Consider the following 24,649-nt stretch of genomic DNA (forward strand, 5'->3'; position numbering starts at 1 on the left):
TACACTTACTGACACACATACACACACACACACTCACACACACACACACACAGAGTGCACATAACTGCCTGTGGACACACATAATGGAGAGGCACAATGTTCTCAGGTACACACACCCTCGCGCGCACACACATGCACAATAGAAGGTGTTTTGAGGCCCCAGACAGGCTGTCGTCTGGGAGCTACAAGTAGATTACCTAAACAAACAACCTAAAAATACCTTCCCTTTCACCCGTAAGTCGACCCTTTCTTGCCCCTCCTCGTGACCCACAGAGGTGCTTCTGAGAAACCGACAACATGGATGTTAAACTTGCCCCCTGAAAGCGCAGACAGCTAGATAATTAAAGTTTTGTATGTGTGTCTTTTTGGTACACATGTTGACAGATGTGAGCACTGTCAGTAAGTAAGATGTGTTTGAAAGTGTCTGATTTACTACAGTAGAAGTGTGCCCTAAACTCACCGTGACAAACTTTCTAAGTTAATGCATATAGCCAGGTTGTAAATTGATAATAAGTCAATCATATCTAATCATAATCAAAATTTCCCTTTGAAATTAAACTGATTTTTATTTTTAGTTTAGAAATGAATGATTTACTTGAGCTTTAACCCTTACATACTGTTCATATTGTGACTCATATTTCATACATTCCCCATCAGTCATTAATAAAAAAAAACACATTCATAATCACTATTTATTGGTCCAGGGGAACATTTTATGGATTTTTTTCATAAACACAAGTCAAATTTACATTTGCGTATATAAAAAAGTGTATCAGCTGCATACACACACATTTTTTAAAATTGTATTTCCCTGTTTGTAAACTGTGGGTCACATTAGGGAAAATATGTAACGGCTATTCTTACAGCTCTTAAATGTAAAAATGGGTCAAATCTGACCCTGAACAGTATACAGTATGTGATATGACTTTATGGTGGTCATATAATGATGTCACACTCCAACTGTTCTCCAGCACCAACTGTTTACCATCTGAGGTGACACACCTGTTGAAAGCAGGTCAGAGAGGATGATAACACTGAGAGGATTATTAAAAGAAGCTGGTGCATGAACTGCATTTATCAAGTTACAGACATCATTAATCAACTTACATACTCTTCCTTTCTACTTCCAAACCACTTAGTATCATTAACCGAGTCATTATTGTAATTAAGTGAGCCGATGGAAATACAGGCGGTGATGCATAAAAATGTCTGCGACGATGCTGTTAGGTTATTATTTAATTGGTAACTGATCATTATAATTAGAGCTGAAATGATTAATCACTTAATCGATACGTGATTGATTGTTTAAGTGCTTTTTTAAAAGGTAAAAATGCCAAATAATCCCTATTTATAGCCTCTCAATCGTGGGAATTTGCACACTTCTTTGATAGTGAAGTGAATATTTGTAGTTTGGTGGTGGTGGTGGTGGTGGTGGCGGGGGTGAAAGGACAATCTGATGACATCACCTTGGGTGTTCCAAACTTCTCACGGCTCACAGCTGGATCAGAAATCTAAATTTAGTTATTAGGTCAGACTTGCCTGCCTTGGTTTTAGCCTCATGTTTGGTTTGGTTGGTCTGACTTTAGTGCTTGTGGGTTAAAGGTCAGATGTGATGTGTCTTATGTAAGAATGCCTAAAAGTGTGATTGCACTTGACATTGTAAGTGTTGCATTGCAGGGATTGCAGTGATGTGTTATGTATTTAACAACACGTGGTTCACCCTTGTTTACAGAATTGGATATGAGGCCCCACCGAGACTGCTTCCCTATCGCTTCCTTTTCCTCCTCACCTATTCTTAGTGTGTGTTTGTGTGTGTGTGTGTGGTGTGTGTTCTTCTCACACATCCTCCCTTTTCCTGCCCCATTCTCCTTGACTCGCTGCGAGTAGAATAGTTTAGCTCCCGTGATTGTTTTGGGTTGTGTGTCGATGCGAGCATCCCTTCGCGCAACAACATTAGCATACCCCCCCCACACTCACACACACACACAAGCACACCTCCCTTGCATCTTTTTTTTCATAATTGAATTGAAATGCGGCTCTTTTTCATTGTAAACAATGTCAGGAAAGCATGCTAGATACACACACACACACACGCCAATACACACACATGTCCAACATGATATTTGAGCCCCTGGGGACCTCGGGGAAATTGGACAGAGACAATACGTCACCCGAGTTTGTTTACCTCACGTCGTCCCTGCTGCGCTCCTGTCCCCGTGCTCTCACAAAGCCTCTCTGTTGTCTTTCATGTGTGTGTGTGTGTGTGTTTGCATGCATGCATGGTATTGCAAAGTGCATCTGTTAAGTCCAAAGGGCCTTTGAAGGGCTTTGCATGCATACCTAAGAGTGTGCAGGTGTGCAGAGGTGTGTAAGCCACTGTTTGTGTATATATCTCTGGCTTGTTTGCCTTGAATTATAGTCTATTACCCACCTGCTGTGTAAATCTTTGGTCACAAAAGGTCCTTAGTGGGTTGGCATAGATCCCGGTTTTGGGTGGTACCACCCTTTACAGACCTGGCATGGGTGCAGAAGCGGAATCTGAGTTGCCTTCACCTACTTTGGCCAAGTCAAATAGTGTTTCACCAAACAAAGATGGATCTGTTTGCCCGTACTGCTTCTTGTTCTGTCGATCTCTCTCCACTTTCTGTTATAAAGCCCCAAACTTAGCCTCCTCTCCTCTCAGGTCACTGTGCCTTCCAAAAAATGTGCTCTCTCTCAGCAGGGTTTATTTTGTGTGTTTCTTTTCCTCACATTCACCTTCAGTACCCCATGTCTCCGCTTTTTAAGGAGTGGTCTCGTCCATTCTGAAGTGGCAGGGTGGAATACTTTAGATTTCTGCGATATAACCATTGTGCTAATATTCCTCCTTAAGGCCAGGCTGGAGGAATTGTGGAGGAAGTAGAGGCCTACGTGTCAATAAGAACGTGGGGACCCTGGTACGCAGGAAGTCTTCAGAACAATATTTCAGTTTTCTTCTGTTGTGCAATCCAAACAATAACTATATAGGTGGCACCAAAATGCACTCTGAACAAAAAAGGCTCTATATTTGAGCAGGAAATGGTTTGTGAGGCTTGCATAACAGTAGAAACTTTCAGAAAGGTGCGTTGTGGAGCTCAGAAATGTGTGCTTGTAGAAATAGAGAAATTTGAATGTGTGAAATTCTGCCAATTAGAACTCATGTAAGAAATCAGTATAAAGAAACAGCTTGTGGTCTTTATGTACTTTTTTGCTCTCAGGGTCTAAAATTGGTTGCAATTTTCATTTTTGCAACATGTTTTTCTCATCTGCTTCTTTGGCTTATGTTCTATCTGTCAGGTACAGACATTTTAATTAGGGCAGCATCTTGGGTGGCTCACATGATGGATCAGTGCTGCTGAAAACACAGTTATAAATCATCCAGCATTTGACAGACAAACTGTTGGCAACTCTCGCAGCCCCCCCCCCCCCCCCCGGCACTGACCAGCATCAGTGTAGCGGCGGTGATTGCCAGCGAGGTTAGCCGTGTGCGTCATTAACATCGTTAGCCTCGCTACCTTTTGTTCTTAGCCTTCATTAACACTAGTGAGGATGTCAGCCCAGATGTCACTACCTGACTTGTTTGGTTTTGCATCTTAAAGGATGGTACCGCTAGTGAGTGACCCCTCCCCCCTCCCCCTCTCCTCGGCAGGTCAAGGTCAAGATGTGTTTCGAGTGTATGTCATCAATCACGGTGATCAGTTTCGGTGGCCGTGTGTCCCTCATCCATCACTCTGATGGCTTTCGCTGGCCGTGTGGCTGCATGTCGCCGTCAGGGCCGGAGGTAATTAATAACCCCCGGTGACGGAATTAATGAGTTAACCTGCTCCGCTCTCCTGCTGTTATAGTGACAGATGCTAACGGTCAGCAGCTAGTTATCCCTACTAATACGCCTTTGGCTCAGGTGTATGGGTGTGGATGCTCTTTTATCATCTATATGTGTATGTGTGTGGCAATATCCAGCACATATAAGCATATAAGACTTTCGAAAATATATTTTTTTGGGACAGCAGCTAGGGGATAAACAAAGCACTCTTGGAATAGTAATCATATCTAGCAGGAGTCTCACCTGCTTTCCACAGGGAGGAAAAGAGGGGAAAAAAAGAGCAAAGGCAAAGGGTTATGACAGAAAATGCAGGTTGAATAGAGAGCGCTGGCTCCTCAAATCGCAGGAGGAGAGACTCTCCTTGCCCTCAGGTCCTGAAAGACGATCACTTGGTTATTTTTTTTTGAAAGAGCGGCATTGTGAGGTTACCTCTGACTACTCTTCTGAGGAGTGCTCACTGTCTGTTATGACTAAAAAAACAGTGACCGAGTTTTCATCACCCAAAGAAGATAAAGCGCAGCCTTGAAAGGAGTGGAAAATGCTGTAGTTTGAACACAATTGTCTTTTTTTTCTCATTATTATAAGAGAGGCAATTGTTCTGTCTGGGCAGGCCTAGTTATTGTGTGCCGTGTGCTGGGTGTTATATTCCTGGGGTTTTTTGGAAGGCTATTGTAGCGCATGTTTGCTCTCATGCTTTGAGTCCCTAGTGTATTGGATACTTTGTTGTGTAGGCTGCAGAATAGCTTGCCTATCAGGCTTTGCATGCGGGTCAGTCAAGGTGGGCTGCAGTGGGTGTGTGTGTGGGTAGATGCGGCTTTATTTAGCGGCAGTGTAGGGAGCTGTTTCAAAGCCTGGTGTATGTGTGTGTGTGTATAGACTGTTGCTACTCAGAAGCAAACTTAGCTAGATTTTACTCGGCTCGTGTGTGGGTAGCTATCATTGTATCATTAGCTTTTGTATGCTCCTATTTTTTTTTATTTTTTTTTTGCTGATGGCTGCGTCCACAGTTTTCCCCTCCCCTCACCCAATGCAACCAATTCAGCCCGGCAGAATCCCCACCACACAGACAAAACTACTCATTAACTCCCACAACCCTCTCCTTCCACTCCTCATTGCCCCCCTTTCCTCTAAATGTGCTTTAGCTTAGAGACAACAGGGATGGGGATGGGGCGGAGGAAAGGCTGACAAAAGGGAATAAAGACTGAAGCCAGAGAGGAGGATTGAATGAGTGAAAGAGCTGCTGGGGAAGAAAAAAGGGGGGAAGAATGCGATGTCCCAGTCTATGAGGGATTCCATTTTTTTTTGCCTTTCCAGAATAGAACAGTAAGTCACCAGTCTCTTTGTCTGCCTTTGATCTCTCAGCTCAGGGATTTGGCACCTGACAAACCCCTCTCTGTCTGAAAGGAGGCCTGCAGAGAGAAAGCCTTGCAGAATGGAAGAGAGAGATAGAGGGCGAAAAAATAATATAAGAGTGTTCAAGAGCGACCGGGCACAGAGACAGTATAAAAAAGGTGCTGTGGAAAAATTGGGTTAGACTTTTGAGAGCTATAAGAGGATATGATGAGGGCTTCTCAGCTCAGATCCCATAAAAACTAAATACATGTGTGTTCATGTGTGTCTGTATTTGTGTCTGTGTGTGTGGGTTTGCCACGGCTGGCCCGGACAGTGATAAATCCAGTAGAGTCTTAAGGGAGATTCCTCTCTGAAGCCACGGTCTCTTGGACCACCCACTACTGCGGTCTCTTTCCTCTCGCACACACACACACACCCACACACACACACACACACACACACACACACTCACTCACACTCCTAATAGGAAGCAAATTCCCCAGCTTTACTTGGATATCGACCTTTCTCTTCCCTCCGCTGTTCCTTTCTGCGGGGCAGTGGCTGCTATAAACAAGCCCTCGCATGTTGACATCACATTTTCAAACACAATTTCTGAAACTTAGAGTTTTAAAAACCGCAGATGAAGATGCCAGAGCACTTTGGATGGCAAATAGGGGATTTGAAGTTGTGCAAAAGAATTCTGGGATGGCCTATGGACGGGAGGAGGGAGGCTCTTGGGGTCAGTCCGGGACGGCTTAATAATTGACGAGCGAAAAACTCATCAAGTGTGCACAGTTTGAGGTAGTCGGCTCTTAAACTGCGTCTCTTTTAAAGAGGCTCAGGCCCAAAGGCTGTGAAGCATGGGACTCAATTAACTCTCCCTCTAGCTTTTAGTAAAGAGGCATCTTCTCAAACAGCTGCTTGACCCCATTCTCAACTCTGAACACTTTCCTGGTCAGCGCACATGTACAAACCCTAATGGTAACCTTGTGTTTTGTCACCTGAAGCAGTCACAACCCCTTAAACAATACCCCACAAAATCCCAGTGTCCTTCTATCTCAAGCGAGGAGACCTAAGGATGATGAAAGATAGAGAGATAACACAAAGTGCCTGACGACTAATCTCTCCCTTCTTTTTGTTTCGCAACTGTGAAGAAAAGAAACGGGGGTGGGGAGGGGGTTCACGCACCCCTGCAGGCTACAATCAAAGAGGTCCTTAGCTTAGCTTAGCGTTAGCGAGTGAAGCGGCAGGGATTTAGCCCTGATTGACTGACTGAGAACGGGGGTGAAGAATGGCTCAGCAGGTAGCAGCGAGCCCGTATGAGAGGCCTTCTGAGAAATAATTCATACTTGGTCTCACACACAGCATCATCATCTCACATATACACTACCCCAGAAAGGTTTTGACAAAATAGATGTCATTTCCTGTATTCTGGTGCCTTTTAACAGGTGTTTTGACACTTCTGACTATACTGTGAGTAAATGATGGGTAGATTTTGTAATTACATCCAGAGGAAGTGTTTGGCCCTAGATCACATATTGCAAGATATTAAAAAAGTGATGCTCTCCTGACTTTATTGGTCATACAGGGCATCTTAACTGAAATGTTTCCCATTCAATATTCCCATTAGAAATTATTCTAAACTGTCAAATCTCTTTCTCTTGATCATTATTTAGTGAGCAATCTATTCTTTCAGGTTTATAATCAGAACAAATGATAATGAATGTAAATACTGAATGTAATTACAACTGACTGTAAAAGTGTGTGTGAGAGAGTTGTTTGTATGTTTGTATGAGTATAATAGTGTGTGAGAAAGTATAGTGTTGTTTGTGTATGAGTATAGTAGTGTATATGTGAGATTATGATGCTGTGTGTGAGACCAAGTATGAATTATTTCTCAAGGGGCTTCTCATAAGCCCGGCTCGGTTAACGCCACGCTACGCTAATCCAGCTGCTGGAGAGGAGAAAGGCTGAGGGGCAAAGAGCCTGACTTTATTACGCCTCAGAGAGAGGGATTTCCCGGTATTTTAGGGAGTTTGTGGATTTCCTCTGCTGTTTGTACGTGTGAGCATGTCAAATGGGTGTTGGAATGTGTGTTTTCATTGGAGGACGGACTTCCTCCTCGCTGCGGTGTATGTGGAGAGGTACTGATTTGATTTCTTGTGTGGTGAACACATGTGGGAGTTTGTTTATGTGACTGTTCTTTTGTATGTAGGGATCCCTGATGTATTTATGACTTTGGCATTGCAATCCGCGCTTTTGAAATGCACTTTTTAGATCTGGGTTGTGTGTTTGTGCTTGTGAGGACAGCAAGCCTCTGTGTGTGTGTGTGTATGTGTGTATGTGTGTGTGTGTGCATGTGTGTGCAGGGGGGATTGCTTTACCCTTGCAGGCTATAAGTGTGTAATTATCTGATTTATATTGGGTATGAATTTACCCATCTGTCTCCAGTGGGTCTTCTTACATCATAACAAGACAGAGAGACACACTGGCACAGACATGCACACACACACACACATACACACATACACACACACACACACACACACATACACATATCCCACTCGACCACATCCCAAACCACGACCCTCCGGTCTCAATACCATTCGCCGCCCACTGCCAAGCACACGGCTGTCTCACTGACTGACAGGTTATTTGGTCCAATCGGTGTTGTGCTTGTCTACGCCGCACCTCTTAGAGAATTGTTCTTTTGTCCTCCTCTTCTGGTTCAGCGCTCAGGGGGTGAAATATAACCCCACCAGGTTTCCCCCGACCATTATAGAAACGGATAGACGGAGGGAGAAACTCCTTGAAAGATGAGCCCTCCAATCAAACTGTCACTCAAGTGAAAGGCGAGCACAGTCGCCAAAAGTAAGAAAAGTGTCACTTAGGTTACCATTTGAGACGGAAGTATGTGTGTGTGTATGTGTGTACGTGTGTGTGTGTGTTAGAGTGAAAACAGGCCTGTGAGAGCGACAGAACTCCTGATGTGCCAAGCGTGGTGGCATTTGTTTGTTAAATGGTCCGAAATGCCAACGTCTCCGGTTTCATTGCGACTCCAAGTCTCGCCAAATAGAGCATAACTTAAAATTGTGAGAAAGACATGAGGTAGTTATTTGATCTTCTCTTTTTTAGTCAGAGGAAATAGTGCCCTTTACTCCTGTTCTGTTGTTTTTGATAATGGGACCCAGGTTTGTGAGAAAGGAGAGAGGGGAGAAAGCATTGAAGATGGAAAATGAAGACAAAGAGAGGAAGTAATGGCAAGAGAAGTAGAAGCCTCTGGGCAACATATTGTTTTCCTGTTGCTAATTGGGGGAAAATGGGCAAGATCACAGCATTTCTTCTTCTCGTCCATGGGAAAATAAATATTTGATGTCAAGTACAATGTCATGACAACGTCCACTCATTGCTAAATGTCCTTTGTGATACACTATGGCCATATAAAGCTTTCAGATAGAATTCTGGAGTTTTAGCTGCTTGGCTCTACGGATGGCATTTTCGGTCTGTCCATCACTTTGGTCGAGACAGAAATTTGTTTGTTTGAATCCTACTGACTTTGGTGACACCAAAGTTTGTTAAATGTACATGTTGTGTTTTTGTTGGTTTTATGTCATTTGAAATGACATTTGCACCATTTTATTTAACCAAAAGTAAGACTGAATGCTCCTGAAAACATCAAATGGTGTAACCACAATAGAATGATGAATATTAAATATTATATTCACCTACAGTGCATTTAAGTGTAAATAATTACTTTATTTAAAAAAAATGTAAAAGGTTCCTGATTGACATGGTTCCCCAGATTAAATCAATCAACTCAAAGCCTTGCTATGCTTATATAAAGCCTTGGTTTAGATCCGTCCTTTTCATGATGACATCACATCTAACAGAAACTTTCCCCATCACCTTGTTCTCTTTCAGCCTGCAAGATTGGTTACTACCGTGCTTTGGCCACCGATGGCGCCTGCTCCAAGTGTCCGCTCCACAGCTACTCCGTCAGGGAAGGCTCCACCTCCTGCGTCTGCGATAAAGGATACTTTCGATCCGAAACAGACCCAGCATCCATGCCCTGCACCCGTAAGTACACCCATATGTAGTAATGCATAGGGATACACAACATACAGTAGACACTACACACACACACATGCACACACAGAGTGATTGCCTTTGCCTTTACATGGTCATGGATTCTCTCTCTCTCTCTCTCTGCTATCTGTCTCGTATAATGTCAACCTCAATTACCCCCTCGCACAGAGAGACTTTTCCACACACACATAAAGCAGCCATGTGCCGGTTTAATAGGTGTCTTTTGATTCCAGGTGGTACTTAGTGATCAGTCATGGTGACAGAGAACTAATGAGGGTATAAACCGCCACATCTCAGATTCAGCCTTCCACAGAGAGACTGCAAAACAGCAGAGGAGTGGCGAGAACGATAAAAGACAAATAGAGATTAAAAACCGCTAGCGGTGACGCGGCGAGGTGAGGAAAAAGGTGGAAAAACACGGGGTAGGTGGAAAGCTGCAGATGTATGCGGAGAATGATTAAGATGCAGCGATAAGAAAGAGGGGTTAAAGTGGTGAGGAGTGAGAAAGAAGAACACAGGAAGGCACGGAGCGAAAGGAAGATATTCAGTGTTTTATTTCTCAGTGTGTATCTCCACTTTCCATCCTGCATGAGTCAAACTCTGGTGAATCTGATTCTTCCACCCTCCCTGGCTCACCATGACTATCATAACAAATATTGTTAACAATCCCGCTGCCTACCTCTTCCTTTTTTAGCCCTCATTCTCTTCTCTGAGTCACAGCACTGGGATTTTATACTGATGGAGAAATAACCACAGACAGAGAACAAAAAGGGAAAAAAAACCCTACACAACACCTAAAAGTGCTACACTCTCATTTCCCAGGAAATCAAAGCAATCATGTGACAGACGTTTGTGTATGAGCGAGTGTGTGTCATAAAGCAATCTGAACAACCAAAACATCTGTTAAGCCGCTGAGCTCATAGTTGGCTCGCCATTTGGCTCCAACGGTCTGTCAAGTTCCTGCGGATTCATCACTCAGCTAAACAGTTTATTGAATCAGACGAGCAGCCCAACACCCCCGGCCTAACACTTAAACAACAGAACTGAGCGGCCTCTAATTATTCCCCAGATTTACTGTATCTATGCAGGATTATAAACAATGCTCTGTTGTGGAATCATTTCACAATAAGAGCATACGAGTAAATGTCCCACTTGAGGAACATTATAATCTGCAAGAGCCTCAAGTGTTAAATGTTGGCTATGTCTCAGGTGCTAAGCGCTGATTGCATGACTACTTTCTCTTTCACTTTTTCTCTGAACCTAATAATTAGTTTGGACTGTGTTTGAATAGAAAAGCTTTTAAGAATCTGCTATAAGTCATTAAGCTTGAGTCATATAAACTGGCAATGGAGAGTAGCAAAGTTTGTGTGTGTGAAGATATCCAGGAACATGATGGGAAACTCAACATCCTAGTGACCTAGTGAAATGAAAATGACTTTTTCTCACTTTTGATCCTTGTGTTAATTACTGATTTATCTCTCATCATACGCCAAATATACATCATAAAATCAGTATTTTTTTTTTTACATCATAACGTCTTTTCTCTTCCTGTAAAATAGTTTAAAATGTTTACTCATAATGTACTCAGAAGCATTTACAAAAGTTCACACAGTCAAGGACTTTGTGCAAGTAGCTGGCCACACTGGACATATAAAAACACATTTCACTATGTGTGAGTCATAGTAGCTAACAGAGCATAGACAGAGATAGGAAGAGATGTGTGTGTGTTTTCATGTCCGTGGGCAAAAACAGTTTTTATTTCCAGTGGCTGAGCTCTACTTCACTGGAAACAAGCTTTACTATCTTCAGTTAATATTGTCACATTTTTTATTATCACATTACAAGCAAAAAAATTAAAATAAATAAATAAATAAAAGACTTCTTATTCTTATTCTGAAAATCTGAAGATTCTGTTTAATAAATCAGAGTGCTTAATATTTGATGATTCCAGCTTTTTGAATGTACAAATGAATACCTTTCAGATTTTACACCATGATGTCATTTTTTTGGCTTCACTTTTGGGCCCTGGGAAATTGTACTGGACATATTTCACAGCTTCTGATACTTTACAAACCCAAATGATTAATCAATTAATTAAAAAAATCTAATCTGCAGTTTCACAAATAATTCAAATTAATTGTTTATTTGTGGTGTTATTAACCATTAAATTGGGCTCATCATTTTCACTATGAACCAAATACTGTATGCCTGATTTTTTTAAAGGGTCATACTAGTGAAAAAAGGTTTGAGGACACTTTTCAGCATTGCTTTCATCAAGCAAAGTCCTCCTTTGTGTTTGTATGCTCAGACAGTGCATACTGTAATAGATATTAAAGAGAAAATAAAAACACAAATAAGCTGCTGATTATAACTTTTATTTTAAAATTAAATCATGAGCTCTATCACTAAGTCACCCCCGTCCTCCTCCTCCCTTCTTACTGGTGTGTCCGAGCATTTATATATTGAGTTACACACCCTCGTTTAATGGATGAGCTGGGACATCGCCCCCATTGTCTTGTTAGTCAGTATGGCATTTGACTACGGCTGCTGCAAGCAACAGCTGTCAAAGCTCATTACTTGGCTGTTTTTTTTTAATAGGGTCCTGCATTGCGATCTCAGCTACGTTCCTAACTCCACTGTTAGGAACTCCACATCAGCGGGACTCTCTCAGCGACCTTTGCCCCGCCTCGTCAGTCGGTCAACATGTGATCTCTGAACCCTCACCCTGTCTGTCGTCTGCTGTTTTCCTTCCCTCGTGCGTTTTTTTTCTTCTTTTTTTTTAAAAAAACTTCTCACCCACATGTTAGAGCTCTGTAATTACAGCTGTCACTCACGCATCCGTCCTCATCCACATTTTTTCACTCTTTCTCTCTTTCTCTCAAAACACTCAGAGTCACAAACAGAGCAAATGAAAAACCCCTCTTAAAGTAATTTCCCAGTTTGCCTTGCTGAAGGTCAGGCCGGGAAAGAGCCAGCATATCTGGTAATTGGGGTGCATGTCTGTATGTGTGTGCTTGTGTGTATGTGTGTGTGTGTGTGTGTGTGTGTGTGTGTGTGTGTGTGTGTGTGTGTGGATAATTGAAAACTCCGCCCCCCCTCCCCAATAGCTCGGGGTCTACTGATGCAAGATGATGATTAAAACTGGATGTTGTGTAATTTCGTCATTGTGCGACTGTTTGTGTGCAGGCCTGGTTCTCCTCCTGTTTCCTATCTGTCAGCGCCTTTTCCTGCATCTCCGCTCATTGCCTCCTCTTTGTTCTTTTGATCGGCGGGTAATGTGTAATACATTTGGTCGGAATGCTCGCTCTACAGATTAGACTCAAGAAACAATCCAAAATGTTTGCCTCCAACACATTAGATCGACCTGCCTGAGGAACCTGGCAGGATAAATGGATTACTTTTTTTTTACTGTTGGGTTTCAGGGTTTCCTGATTTGCTTCTCGCTGTTATGTTGTTTTTTTTCAACTTCCTTCTAAAGAATTTGAGTACCTTTGCTTTGAAAAATTCCTCTTCATTTTTGCCTCTTGCCATTTTTCTGTCTATACAGTTTATAGAGCGATATTTATATTAATAACAACATATACTTTTGTTCAGAAATGCAAGAGGTAGAAGCCAATCAAAACATGTTCTGGATAAAATAAGCAATTACTTATTACATTTGATTACTTTTTGAATACTTTTCAAATTTTCTAACAAATGTTTCCAGCTGTTAGAGTAAGTGTTCCCATTAAGCACCAAACTCTAAGTTCAGGTGTTTTTCATGGACGCTGACATGATTTATAATAGAGATCATTTCTTATAAAGCAAGATTAAAATAAAAATATATAATATATTTATAATATATTTTACAGTTACTATAACGTATTACACTGACATTTATCTTGTAATTAAATTACGAAATGCTAGGGTTACCACACTGCGGATGGGTGTGTAAAAGTACACACATATACCATGCACAGTGCGGTAATGAGGACCAGGGACCGACACCCGTGGGAGCTGGTTGCTCCACTGTGCTCAGGTTATAAGAAGGGGTGTTCTCCTTTCCTCTTTTTTTAGTTTTCTCTTGGCCCTTGATGCGTTTCTCAGATTTGTACTCCAGTTTTCTTAGTGGCAGTTTGGTGGAGAGGAAGAGGGAGGGATGGAAGGAGGGATGGAGGGAGGAATGAACGCAGAGCAGAGAGGGCTTGAGGGGGCATTGAATAAATCCCAGCCGGATAGTAATAGCGGGGTCGATGCTCCAGCTAATTTAGTCTGCTCTCCACCTTGGCCCTGCACAACACTCGCCTAACAATTACTGATAGAGAGAGACAGGAAGAAAGAGGGATAGAGAAGGAGAGAAGGGAGGAGGAAGGGAGAGGGGGGGAGAATGGGTGCAGAGTAAAAAAAATGAGAGACAGATTAAAGCAGGCGAGATGGAAGCGAAGGAGCAACAGGAAAGAAAGAAACAAGGCTCTGAGCAAATTGCGAGGCCATAAACGAAAAGAAAAGGAGAGGAAGAAAAAAAAAACCCATCTTTTTTAGCTAAAACTTTCTTCAGGAGAAACTTTGTCTCCCTCTGGATTCCACCCATAAAGAAGGGGAATTTTAAGACTATGTTGAGTTAACGTTGTATGAAAGTTGAGTTAGCATTACGTTCCCATCTCCCTCACCCACCACCACCACCACTACGCTCTCTCTCTCTCAGGATTAATTACTGGGTGTCAGTCACAGCCGACGGCTCTCCCACGCTCCCTTGCTCCCACTGGTGCATTCTGGGAGAGCGACAGGTACAAGCAAAGGTAGTTTTTTGTGTGTGAGGAATGTCAGAGGGGAATGCTGACACGTGGTGGAATGCGTTTAAGACTTTATACTGTCGTAAAGTAAGCGCCGGTGCAGCACTCGTCATAGCAACATATAAACATACATATACACATAATATATCCTCAGGCCTGTAAGTGAGAGGTAACAAATCTCTTCTTTTGGGAAGATTTTGGTTCATCTTTCTACTCCTGTGAGGACAAGAACAGATTGTCACATGACCTGAAACATTAATATGACTTTTATCCTGCTTTATGGTTTATGCTTTAAAGTCTACATAAAACCTTAATAATAGCCTAAATGTGTTTTATACAGCCCACTAGTATATAGTATAGAGTATAGAAAGAAAGTAGAGGTTAGTTGAACCTAACATACTGACAAAGGCCTATTACCATGACGGTTGGGTGTTGGCACCTTAATTTAGAAACCCCATCTGTAACTTGTTCCCATTGTCTGAGAAGCGGACGGAGGGAATGAGGTGAAAGAGCGAGAGGGGAAAAGTGGGTGAGGAGGAGAAAAAGTGGGGGGCAAGAGAAGGGGGGAAGGGGAGGAGGGGAGGAGGGAGTCAGCGCTTTATCATCATTTTTAATGAGAATTTATTAATAGGTTTTCATGGAAAGGGCTGGGAATGGTAGAGGAAATCTGCTGAAGTGATGCTAATATTAACACCCGGCGTGCGTACTCTGCATCCTTTTATTACACTGTTTCACACACACAGATTGTGACTTAGGCTGTTAGTGACCCTCGAGGTCGTTTTTCAGTTAAAGAGACACCCCCTCCTCACCCGCAGCCCATCCTTTTCTGTCCATCCCTCCCTCCCTCCATCCATCCAGACTCACTCCTTCCATACTAATCAGCAGCTTTTTTTTGCTTCCAAGATGAACAGACGGTGTTTGTCCTTCTCCTCTCCTCTCCATCTCCCTCATCTCAGTCTGGGTTTTACCCCCACGGCGTTTTCCACGTTCGCCACTATCCGCCAGGCTACAAAATGCTGACAACATGCGAGTCAGGTCCACACACACATCATGGGTAAAACCTGCACTTAAAAAGCTCAGTAGTCCTCCTCGGTGGGAAGACTGCGCGCGCACACACACACACACACACACACACACACACACACACACTCCTACGCACTGTCCCCTCTGCTGCTCTCTGTGTCTCTTTGAAATCACTCATTGCCACTCTGCTCCTCCAAAAATAACACTGATAATTAATTTCCGTTGTGAGATGATTCGTCCGTGGACTGACTAGCTTTCATATTTCACCCTGTATCGACCCCCCCTTCCTCCTCCTCCCAGCCCACTCGCGTGCGCTTCATTAGTCAGAAGGGGAGAGAGAGAGAGAGAGAGAGAGAGAGAGAGAGAGAGAGAGAGAGAGATACGGAGAAAACAGAGACAAGGAGCGAGAGAGAGGGAGAGTTAAGTCAATTACCGCCGCTTATGTTTGAAAGCGACGCAAAAAAACACATTAATTACAATAGAGCTGACATGCAAATTGGGATTGATGAGCAGGGGAGTTTGTGTCACATATCGGCGGAGAGAGCTGCTCCCATAAAAAGCTACAGCGGGCAGGCCTTACATCAAAGCAAGAACTTAATAACAGGGTCCAAAGCAAACTTTGTCTAAAAGTTATTGAGTGTGTGCCATAAAGTCCCACTGTTAGCAGCGGGGGTTCAGGCACTTTGCCATCTCCAGCTGATTCGACATATGAATGGGAAAGAAATCTGCTGGCCTATTGGATTTCACTTAAGGTGCCGAATTAATTGAGGTGAAATTGGATCCTCCCTCGCTCGTAATGTACAGGACATTAAAAAGGAATTCAAGAAGCCTCAGCTCTCAATAAAGGGATAACGCAGTCAATTACAGGTCCACATCTTTGTTATATGTATGCATGGAAAGAATCAATTACAAGACCCATTGAAGCAGCCACCAGAAGGTAGTAGTATTGATAATAGTGCAATCGTATTCTATTCATGCTCTTAAAACTGATTTATGTGGTGTCCATCTCTACATCTTCAACAGTAACGCTTTACCAGTCAAGCATTTCACCATCGCTCTTTCCTTTTTCTTCCACCTATGTAGGACCTCCGACGGCGCCGCTCCACCTCATCTCCAACGTGAACGAGACCTCCGTAAACCTGGAGTGGAGCCCACCAAGGAGCTCGGGAGGACGCCAGGACCTGACTTACAACGTGGTGTGTAAACGCTGCGGGCCCGACGGTCAGCGCTGTCAACCCTGCGGTAACGGCATCCACTTCAGCCCCCAGCAACTGAGTCTGAAGGGAACCAGGGTGTCTATCAACGAGCTGCAGGCCCACACCAACTACACCTTCGAGGTGTGGGCGGTCAACGGAGTGTCGCCTCAAAGCCCCGGGCCGGAACAGGCCGTGTCAGTGACCGTCACTACCAACCAAGCCGGTAAGATGATCAGACGTGTTTGGTGTGAGTTGATGGGGGAAGTGTTAAATTTAAACAGTTGAATTAAAGGGATTGACTGATATAGACTTTTAAAGGGCGATACTTGGACATCTTTGAACCCAAGTATGACTTCAGTTAGCTAATGTTTCTTACAAGAATTCACAAGGCAGTCAAAATGTAAATTGGTTGAGGTTAAAAGGCTTGACATAGGCAACCAGTGTAGTATTGATTCATTCAACGATAAATTAGCGCTTGTCAATCAGATTGGAATTGTTCAACACTAACTGGCTCAATCTATTGACATACTAACATATGTTTCCACTCTACTGACCATTCTGTAAGATTCACTGACTCATTGTAAAGTGCAGCTTTTTATGCAAGTTTTAGTCACGAATTATAAAAACATAAATCACTACATATGTTTTAGAAGCATTGGAACACAGCTGTATGCGTTTTAACCAATACTATTGTAGTTTATTGTATTTTTTGTTTATTTTATTGAAATGGACCTGAAGATGTGTCCAAAATAAAGTGTATACTTTATTGCTCTTTCTCGACTTGGAAAGAGCAGTTGAAAAATGCAGGACCGTTTCACATGGTCTTCCTCTGGAGCTAGAAGTGGAGTTGCCGTCTTGTCCAGAAATCATAGGCATTCATACTTTCATTGCCCCTGGTTGAGTACCCCTCGCTACCTGCTGAAGAAGATCATGTGATACGATCAGAAGCTCCAGAACAGTTTCTAGACTTGAAGGAAAGAGTGTATGTTCTAGAGAAGCCTGGTAGTTATGTGTGCAGGCTAATGTTTGATACAGAGCACAGGTTTGATACATTGAAAACTTGGAGTACTTTTTTTGGAGGGGAGGGGGGGGGGGGGTAATCTGGGTGTCAAAACATGTTTATTAAAGCTGTGAATAATTTTGGCGAAAGCTGGATGATTACAGTGCAGGATGATGGATTTATCTGCTGTGGGAATTCATTTTCTGCAATATTTCACTTGAGTTTTGCATAATTAGGCCCGAGCAGCCCAGGATGAAGATAGGGGCAACGTGCTATATTTAGCTCTGAAACTAATGAATTAGATGAGTTGTATTGATCTATAGAGGCTTCATTACAAATGCTGCTGGATTGTGTGTGTGTGTGTGTGTGTTTGTCTTTGTTAATATTTGAGTAGAACACACCCATGAATGCAGCCTCTCCTCCAGAGCTGGAGAAGAGCCATTTGATCCTGGGGGTGCGTCCAAAGCCTCCCGTTGTTTTGTCATTTAGCCATTTTGCAACCGGTTGTTCTGCAAATGAATTTTTACAACCCTGGCTCTTTCTCTTCATCCCCTCCCTCCTTTCTCTCCTCCTCCGCTTATAGCCGATCATTACCTTGGATCTTCTTTTACTGCTTTTGCTCTTGGGTGGCAGGCTAAGTGCCCCTTTTGTGTCGTCTTTTTTTTATCGCTAATTTCCATCCCTGGGAAAAGCGAATATCTTGAATGGGGCATGGACTGGCAGTATAAGGAAACAGCGGCTTGATTTATCAGCCGGGGTCAGGAAGATAGAGATGAATGGATGCGTTGCCTGTGGGAGAGCTACAAGTGCTGCCAAACAGGCGTAAGCTGTAATGGAGCACACCCGGGGGGTGGGGTGGGGGGGGGCGGGGTGCAGAATGAGGGCTCGTAATAGCATGTCAGGATGGTCACACGCAAAAAAAAAAACCCTCCAAAGTGCTAGATGTCACACATGAATTCATACAAAGACATAGTTACACACACACACACGCACAGAGCAATCTCCCCCTGAGGTTGCTCCAGGCTAATCTGCTGACTTCAAGTTGTAAGATATAGATGATGTTGCCTTTGGCTCGTCACTGGTGCATGTTTCACAACTGTTCTTCTGGATTAGTTATATGAAGCTTGCAGCTGGAAGCTCTATTAAAGTGTATGTGTGTATATGTGTGTGTGTGTGTGATTGCATATGTTTCAGGACTGACTGCATGCTTGGCTAAAAGTGAGAAAATGTGTTACACTGACTGTTTGTACATTCGCAGAGAGAAAGACTCTCAAACAATGTCCTCTATGTGTCTCTGCGTGGTGCGTGTCTCTTCTAATTTGCGTGTGATTGTATGTGTGTGTGTGTGTGTGTGTGTGGGTGCGTGTTAAAGAGAATAGCTCCAGACTGATTGGATTTCTTCCTGCTAATGCTCGGTAGGGGCTTTTGGAAGCTCTGGTTTCAGCCGCCGGTAATCCAGCCAGTCATCTGTGGCTGTCCCTCTCTCTGTATCGCCTCCCCTCATCCAGACACCGTGGATTACACATTTATTATGATAGATTTATTAGGATTTATAAGTGCTGTGGAAAAGGCACCCTCGCCGCCGCCACTGCCTTCCCATAAAAGTTCAAATTTCGGCTAGAGAGTACGGAATAAAGTAGGCAGGTTGGAAGGGAGGAGCGCTTGTTTTTGTGTGAGGGGCGAGAAAAATTGGATGAAGGTGCAGTGGAGGACCACGCCAGGAGACAAAAATGAAGACACAAGTCTTGTTGATTGCATGTGCATGGATCTGTGACCAGGCATGCATTTGTGTGTGGGTGTATGTGTGTGTGTTCACAAAGAGGTCAGATTCCGTGTCTCGCCATGAACAATTCCGCTGTCGTAAATCAGCTGGGGTGTAACCCTTTCACCCAGTCTGTATAAGAGAGGGGAGGGGAGAGAGGAGAGAGAGGGGAGATGTCCAAGCTTTGAACTGACCCCTAGCTGTAAATGGATGTTTTTTCCCCTTTTATGGGGTCATGCACTTTGTGTGTCTGTGCGTGTTTGTGTATATGTGTGTGTGTGTGTGAGAAAGAGTCAGAGAGAGAGAGGTGTTTATGTCTCGATACAAAATACTTGGCAGGCTTAGGTGACTAAAAGTGAATTAGTGCATGAGAGAGTGTGTGTGGGCGCGTCTGTCAGCGCACATGTGTGTGAGTTTCCATCTCTCTGGCAAATCGGACGGTGGAAATGTGTTCAGGGAGATGGAAGCAGGGTTTATTGGAGGAGGGTGTGGGGGTGTGGGGGGGTAGGGGTGGGAAGGATCTTGTACTCAGGAGCCATTTTCATCGACACCCCCCCCCTCCCCTCCTGAGAAACGGCTCCCTCCTCTGCAATTTTTCCTTGGCGGCAGGGAAAAAGAGCGACTCCAATCTGGCAAACGGGGGTCTCCAATCTGGCAACCACATGTGCAATCCCCGGCCCCTGTCTCTTTTAATGTCAAACTGTAATCGAGCGCGTATTCGTGCAACTGCTCGCGCCGACCGCAGCTGCTCCTCGCTGCGCAAATACTTTGTGATGAACACGCTCGCAAAGACAAACTCGCTCACTCAACAAACCGTGTCCCACGCTGAGGCGAAAAAACCTCACCAACGTCTGCAAAGAATTGCAGCTCGAGCCCCACTGTTTCTCCCGGGAGGCTCATTTTTCAAAGCGAACCCAGAACCTCTGCTATGGTTTTTTACTCAATATAATGTATGCATAGGTGCTGTGATTGAGTGTTTTTACTGTTTGTGTGAGATAATGGCAGAAGGTGTATGTTTTTTTTTTGCCTGTGTGAATTTTCTATCTGTTTGTGTAATAGGGTCCTTTGTGTTGCTGGGTATGTGTGTGTGCGTGTGTGTGTGTGTGTGTGTGTGTCTCTGTGTGTCTCTGTGTGTAAGCGTTACAGGCTGTGAAAGAGTTTTTTTTATTATTTTTTTTGGAACGCACAATTCTGAAATGATCTCTGAATATTCATTGCGTCTAACACTTATTATTCCACCAACATTTTTTAGCCCACACGTTCATAGGAGGCAGTAAGAAATTACATATCTGTCCCACATATTTTCTCTACAGGGGTGCCAGCTATAGTCTGTAGCGTTGTCTGCCCAAATCACAGACTCAGGTGAAGCTTTCCTCTAGTTGGGATAGACATGTCAGGGTTAGTCTTGCATCACTTTAAACACACATGCTTCTACAATATTTCAATTTTCTCTATGTATCAGTTTGCTTTTTAGGAATTCCTTCCACTAATTTATCTTTAACAAGTCATAAAATGCGGCCTTTGATGGATTGCTTATTTCGGCGTCTATGCTGTTTTTAACCTTTACGTCTCATGTAGTGAACCTCAGAAGGGACCACTCAGAAAATCACTCATCTTTATCCTCACATTAGCCGAGGGAAAAATAAAAACGCAACAAGAGGAGCAGAACACGATTAAATCGCCATAACTGTCATCTTTGGAGGGGAAAAGATGGATGTGTGGATTACCTCGGGGGAACGAAGGCCTGTGACCCCTGTGGGGTTTTTCTTTCTGAGCTGGAGCGTCCTCGGTCAGCCTCGTGGGAGCCTTCAAATTGGCTCTCGCTGCTGGGTAAGATTGATCGGGGAGGGGAGGAAGGGGATACAAATGGCCGCCGTCTAATTGTTTAACGGAGACGCAACACATTAGGCCAACAGGATGACACAACCTTGAGTTAATCTATTTACCGAAAGATGTCTGCAATCCCATCCCCTGTCCATCTCCATCTCTACCTCAATCCCCACCGGTTACAAACCCGCTGCCCCCATCTCTAGCCGCTTCTTCACCCTCGCTGAAACTCAATCCGCTGGCTGGTGCTTAGATTCCAGGCCTGTTTGAACTCAATCTCCAGCTAAAAGCAGGGTTTTGTTAGCGTTAGCTTGGAGGCTAGGCTCCCTGGAGTCCCCGCTCAAAGTGATGAGAATGTATATAATGTCATAGATAATCCAATCATAATCGGTGGACCGCGAACCCCTCATTAATCATCCCACTGTAATTTTTTAAAAGGCAGATGGTCTGGAAGCAGTAAGGTTACAGTATCACTGAGGAGCAGAGGTCAAAGATTCACTCCTTGTGAACTTAGAAGAGCCGACGCTGTAAAGGAAACACTGCTTGGGCATCGGTGGATTTTTAAGTGCAGCTTTGCCTCTGTGTAGTTGTTTGGTTGCTTGTGGTCACCTCTGTGTATGTGAGGGTTTTTTTAAGCTCTTACAGGAACTTGAAATGTGTGTTTATGTCTTTTTTGCTTCTGGATTTATTCCTCTACTTTTTTCTTCTTTACACTATAACTCCACCTGTCCCATTGTATATCATCTCATCTGCTCTAAACTCAATCTGTACATGAGTCTTTCTCTGTTTACAACTTTATCTCCTCCTAACGCCTATGATTTTTCCCTTTTGTAGTGTCGAGAGTGCGTATGACCCAATTTTAGTGTTGTCACACTCCCTGAAGATAGAGGTTTGATTTGTGCGGCGGTGACACACTCGGAGGGAGGGGGACGAGGAGTGTAAGCCATTATCTGTGCTTTAACCTTCACATGTTAAAGGGTGGCTGAACGCAGATAGCACGGCTGCTTGAAATATGGCCTCATTATCAACCGCGGCAGAAAGGGCTCCAAGATAAGATCAGTCGCCTGAGCTTTAATGAAAACCAATTGATTTGGTCTCTTGAAGACAAAAAAAGGGAAAAAAAAGGCGATGGTTGAGCTCATTTTGAGCTTTCCGAGGCGGACTTTGTAACGACGTAAGGGCGACCTGGGAAACCATACGTGCAGAAAATGAAGTTAGACATTATTTTGCCAGCTCGTAGGAAAAGTGGCTGAGACGTTAGCGTCAGCCGAGGGGAAATTGGATCAGTTTTATGGATGCCAACCATTAGTTCAAAAATAGAGCGTTGCCATACTCTCAGCTGTGTGGCCATACAGCTCTGTAATACCTCAGATTTTGAATGGGAGCCAAGTTCAAAGACAAATGGAAGTGATTGCCTTGTGGCCTGGCCCACTGTTTGACTTTCTCAGCAGGAGCAAAGAGAGGGGGATTTAGGAGAGCAATAAAAAACAGACTTGGTGTTTCCAAGGCTGAAAATAACACAGAGGACTGGGACAAAACAGTGGACTGAAATTGTTTTTTTCTCCTTTTTTATGTTTTTTTTTTATAAATCTCTCTAGCTCCATCTCCAGTGTCATCCATCCAAGCAAAGGACATCACAAGACATACCATCTCACTAGCCTGGCAGCCTCCTGATAGAGCCAACGGAGTCATCCTGGAATATGAGGTCAAATACTATGAGAAGGTGAGGGTCTTTCATGGGAGATGTCGTTTGTGCTGATAGAGCAGCAGTATAATTTGACAGGTTTTATATATATTGCGAAAACAGCTTTGGAATAAGCCAAGAAAATCATATCTGGTTTCTCTGTCTCACTATATCTTCTTCCACAGGACCAGAATGAAAGGAGCTACAGAATCATAAAAACCTCATCCAGGAATACCGACATCAAGGGTCTCACCCCCATCACCTCCTACGTTTTTCATGTGCGCGCTCGCACGGCGGCCGGCTACGGAGAATTCAGCGGCCCCTTTGAGTTCATGACCAACTCTGGTGAGTTGAGCCACGCCACCTTCGCCTCACCTCGCCTCGCTCTGATGACATCATTGAGCAGCAGAGCCAGAGAGGCTCAATGCCAGCTCTATCACGCCCCTTTCAAAATCCTGCAACGATAGCATCTTTATGAGTTTGTCTCTTTCATTGTGGAGTCATTAATCAAAAAATAGTTGTTGTCTATAAAAGGTAAATGATATTGCTGCTCCAGAACCTGACTAGCGACTTGAGGAGTTCCCATGATTCAAGTTGCTATGAGTCTCAGTGGATGTGTCAGCAATAGTTCAACCTTTATGGCTTTTTAGAAGAATGATATTTTTCATATTCATAGTTGGAAGCTGCTGTTGGCTACTTTGTGCATCTTGCAGCAGCCTTAAATATGATCATATTAAAGCATTCAGTGTTTCCACCAGACTTTAAAAACTTGAATGTGACAACAGCAACAGCACCGTCGTGGGTGGACTGATTTCAAATCAGACGTTTCAGACTCATGCCGTGCAGCCGAAAAATGTTCAAACCCACAGAATATTAGTTTGAATTCTAGTGGAGATCCCAAAGTTTTTAAAGATATCAAACATGTCAGACTGAGGTTTGGCTAAATGTGTTTTAAATAACGTGCAGACATTAGAAAGTTTCCATTTGATTGAACGGTGCAGCCATAGAAACACACAAGGTCTTGGCGCAAGCTGATACAAAATCATCTAATATTATTCTAATCAATTATATTCTTGGACAGAGTTGAATAAGATGAGTTTAAACGGAAACAAAAGGGGAAAACTGCCATTATTATTAGAATGAATTTAGATGAAGAAACTAGGCAAACAAACTGCATCAGATCCATCATATCATCTGTTTTCGGCACTGACCAAACATCTGAAACTTAACTCTTTACTTTTTCTTAACATCTCAGATTTTTTTACCTCCAGGAAATTATTCTACCAAATGATATTAACAGTTTATGGCAGATTGTGACGTAGAGGGTCACAGAGATGCCCCGTAAGCACAGGTGTCCCTTTTATCATGCAGATAGAGACAGCGGCGCATGGTAATGACACGGTCAAGCACACATCCTAATGGGCTGTCATTGTCTATCAATGAAGCATGTGACAGACTTTATAGGAGGGGAATCGTAAAATGGAGGGATAGGGAACAAGGACAAACATTGTGTGTGTGCGTGTGTGCGTGTGTGCGTGTGTGTGTGTGTGTGGGAGACCGAGAGAGAGAGTGGAGGAGAAGGAGAGAAATAGGGAGGAAGTGGGAGGGAGGTCAATGACTGACAAACACAGAATGTCCACTGACTCTTTCATGTGCCACGATATTGACTTTTCTCTTTTTGTCTCTTTCTCTTTCCTCCAACCTTTCCTCCCTTTCTCTTTTCTCTCCTCTCCCTCCTCCTCCTCCTCCTCCCCCCTCTTCCACAGTGCCAGCTCCTATTATTGGTGATGGGGCCAACTCCACGGTGTTACTGGTATCCGTAGTGGGCAGCGTGGTCCTCCTCCTCATCCTCATCAGCGCTTTTGTCATCAGCCGAAGGTGAGCTTCATCCCTTTTTATCCCTTCTTTTTACCTTCTGCTTTCTGTCCCCCCTTCTTTCCTCTGAGATGAGGGATGTCTTGCTTAGCACCAGGAGAAGTAGCTGTCAGGAGATGGGAAACACACACACACACACACACACACACACACACACACACACACACACACACACTGGGCCAGACAGCTAGTGCAACTCACTCACATTGGATGAGTGATGACTCGCCACACCGGAGACGTGATTGACAGCC

The 24,649-nt window shown here is 43.6% G+C and overlaps 1 protein-coding gene across 4 annotated transcripts in view; it reads left to right on the forward strand.

The window, feature by feature from the left end:
* Window positions 1-24,649, forward strand: part of epha4l (eph receptor A4, like) — a 58,082-nt gene that overhangs the window by 15,850 nt on the left and 17,583 nt on the right. For all 4 annotated transcript variants that reach the window (XM_053320483.1, XM_053320484.1, XM_053320481.1 and 1 more), the window contains exons 4-8: window positions 9,095-9,250; window positions 16,138-16,473; window positions 22,438-22,562; window positions 22,709-22,868; window positions 24,290-24,401. In XM_053320483.1, the coding sequence (XP_053176458.1) occupies window positions 9,095-9,250; window positions 16,138-16,473; window positions 22,438-22,562; window positions 22,709-22,868; window positions 24,290-24,401 (889 nt within the window). The remainder of the gene's footprint in view (window positions 1-9,094; window positions 9,251-16,137; window positions 16,474-22,437; window positions 22,563-22,708; window positions 22,869-24,289; window positions 24,402-24,649) is intronic.

The sequence above is a fragment of the Scomber japonicus genome, chromosome 6 (assembly GCF_027409825.1).
Source record: "Scomber japonicus isolate fScoJap1 chromosome 6, fScoJap1.pri, whole genome shotgun sequence".
NCBI lineage: Eukaryota > Metazoa > Chordata > Actinopteri > Scombriformes > Scombridae > Scomber > Scomber japonicus.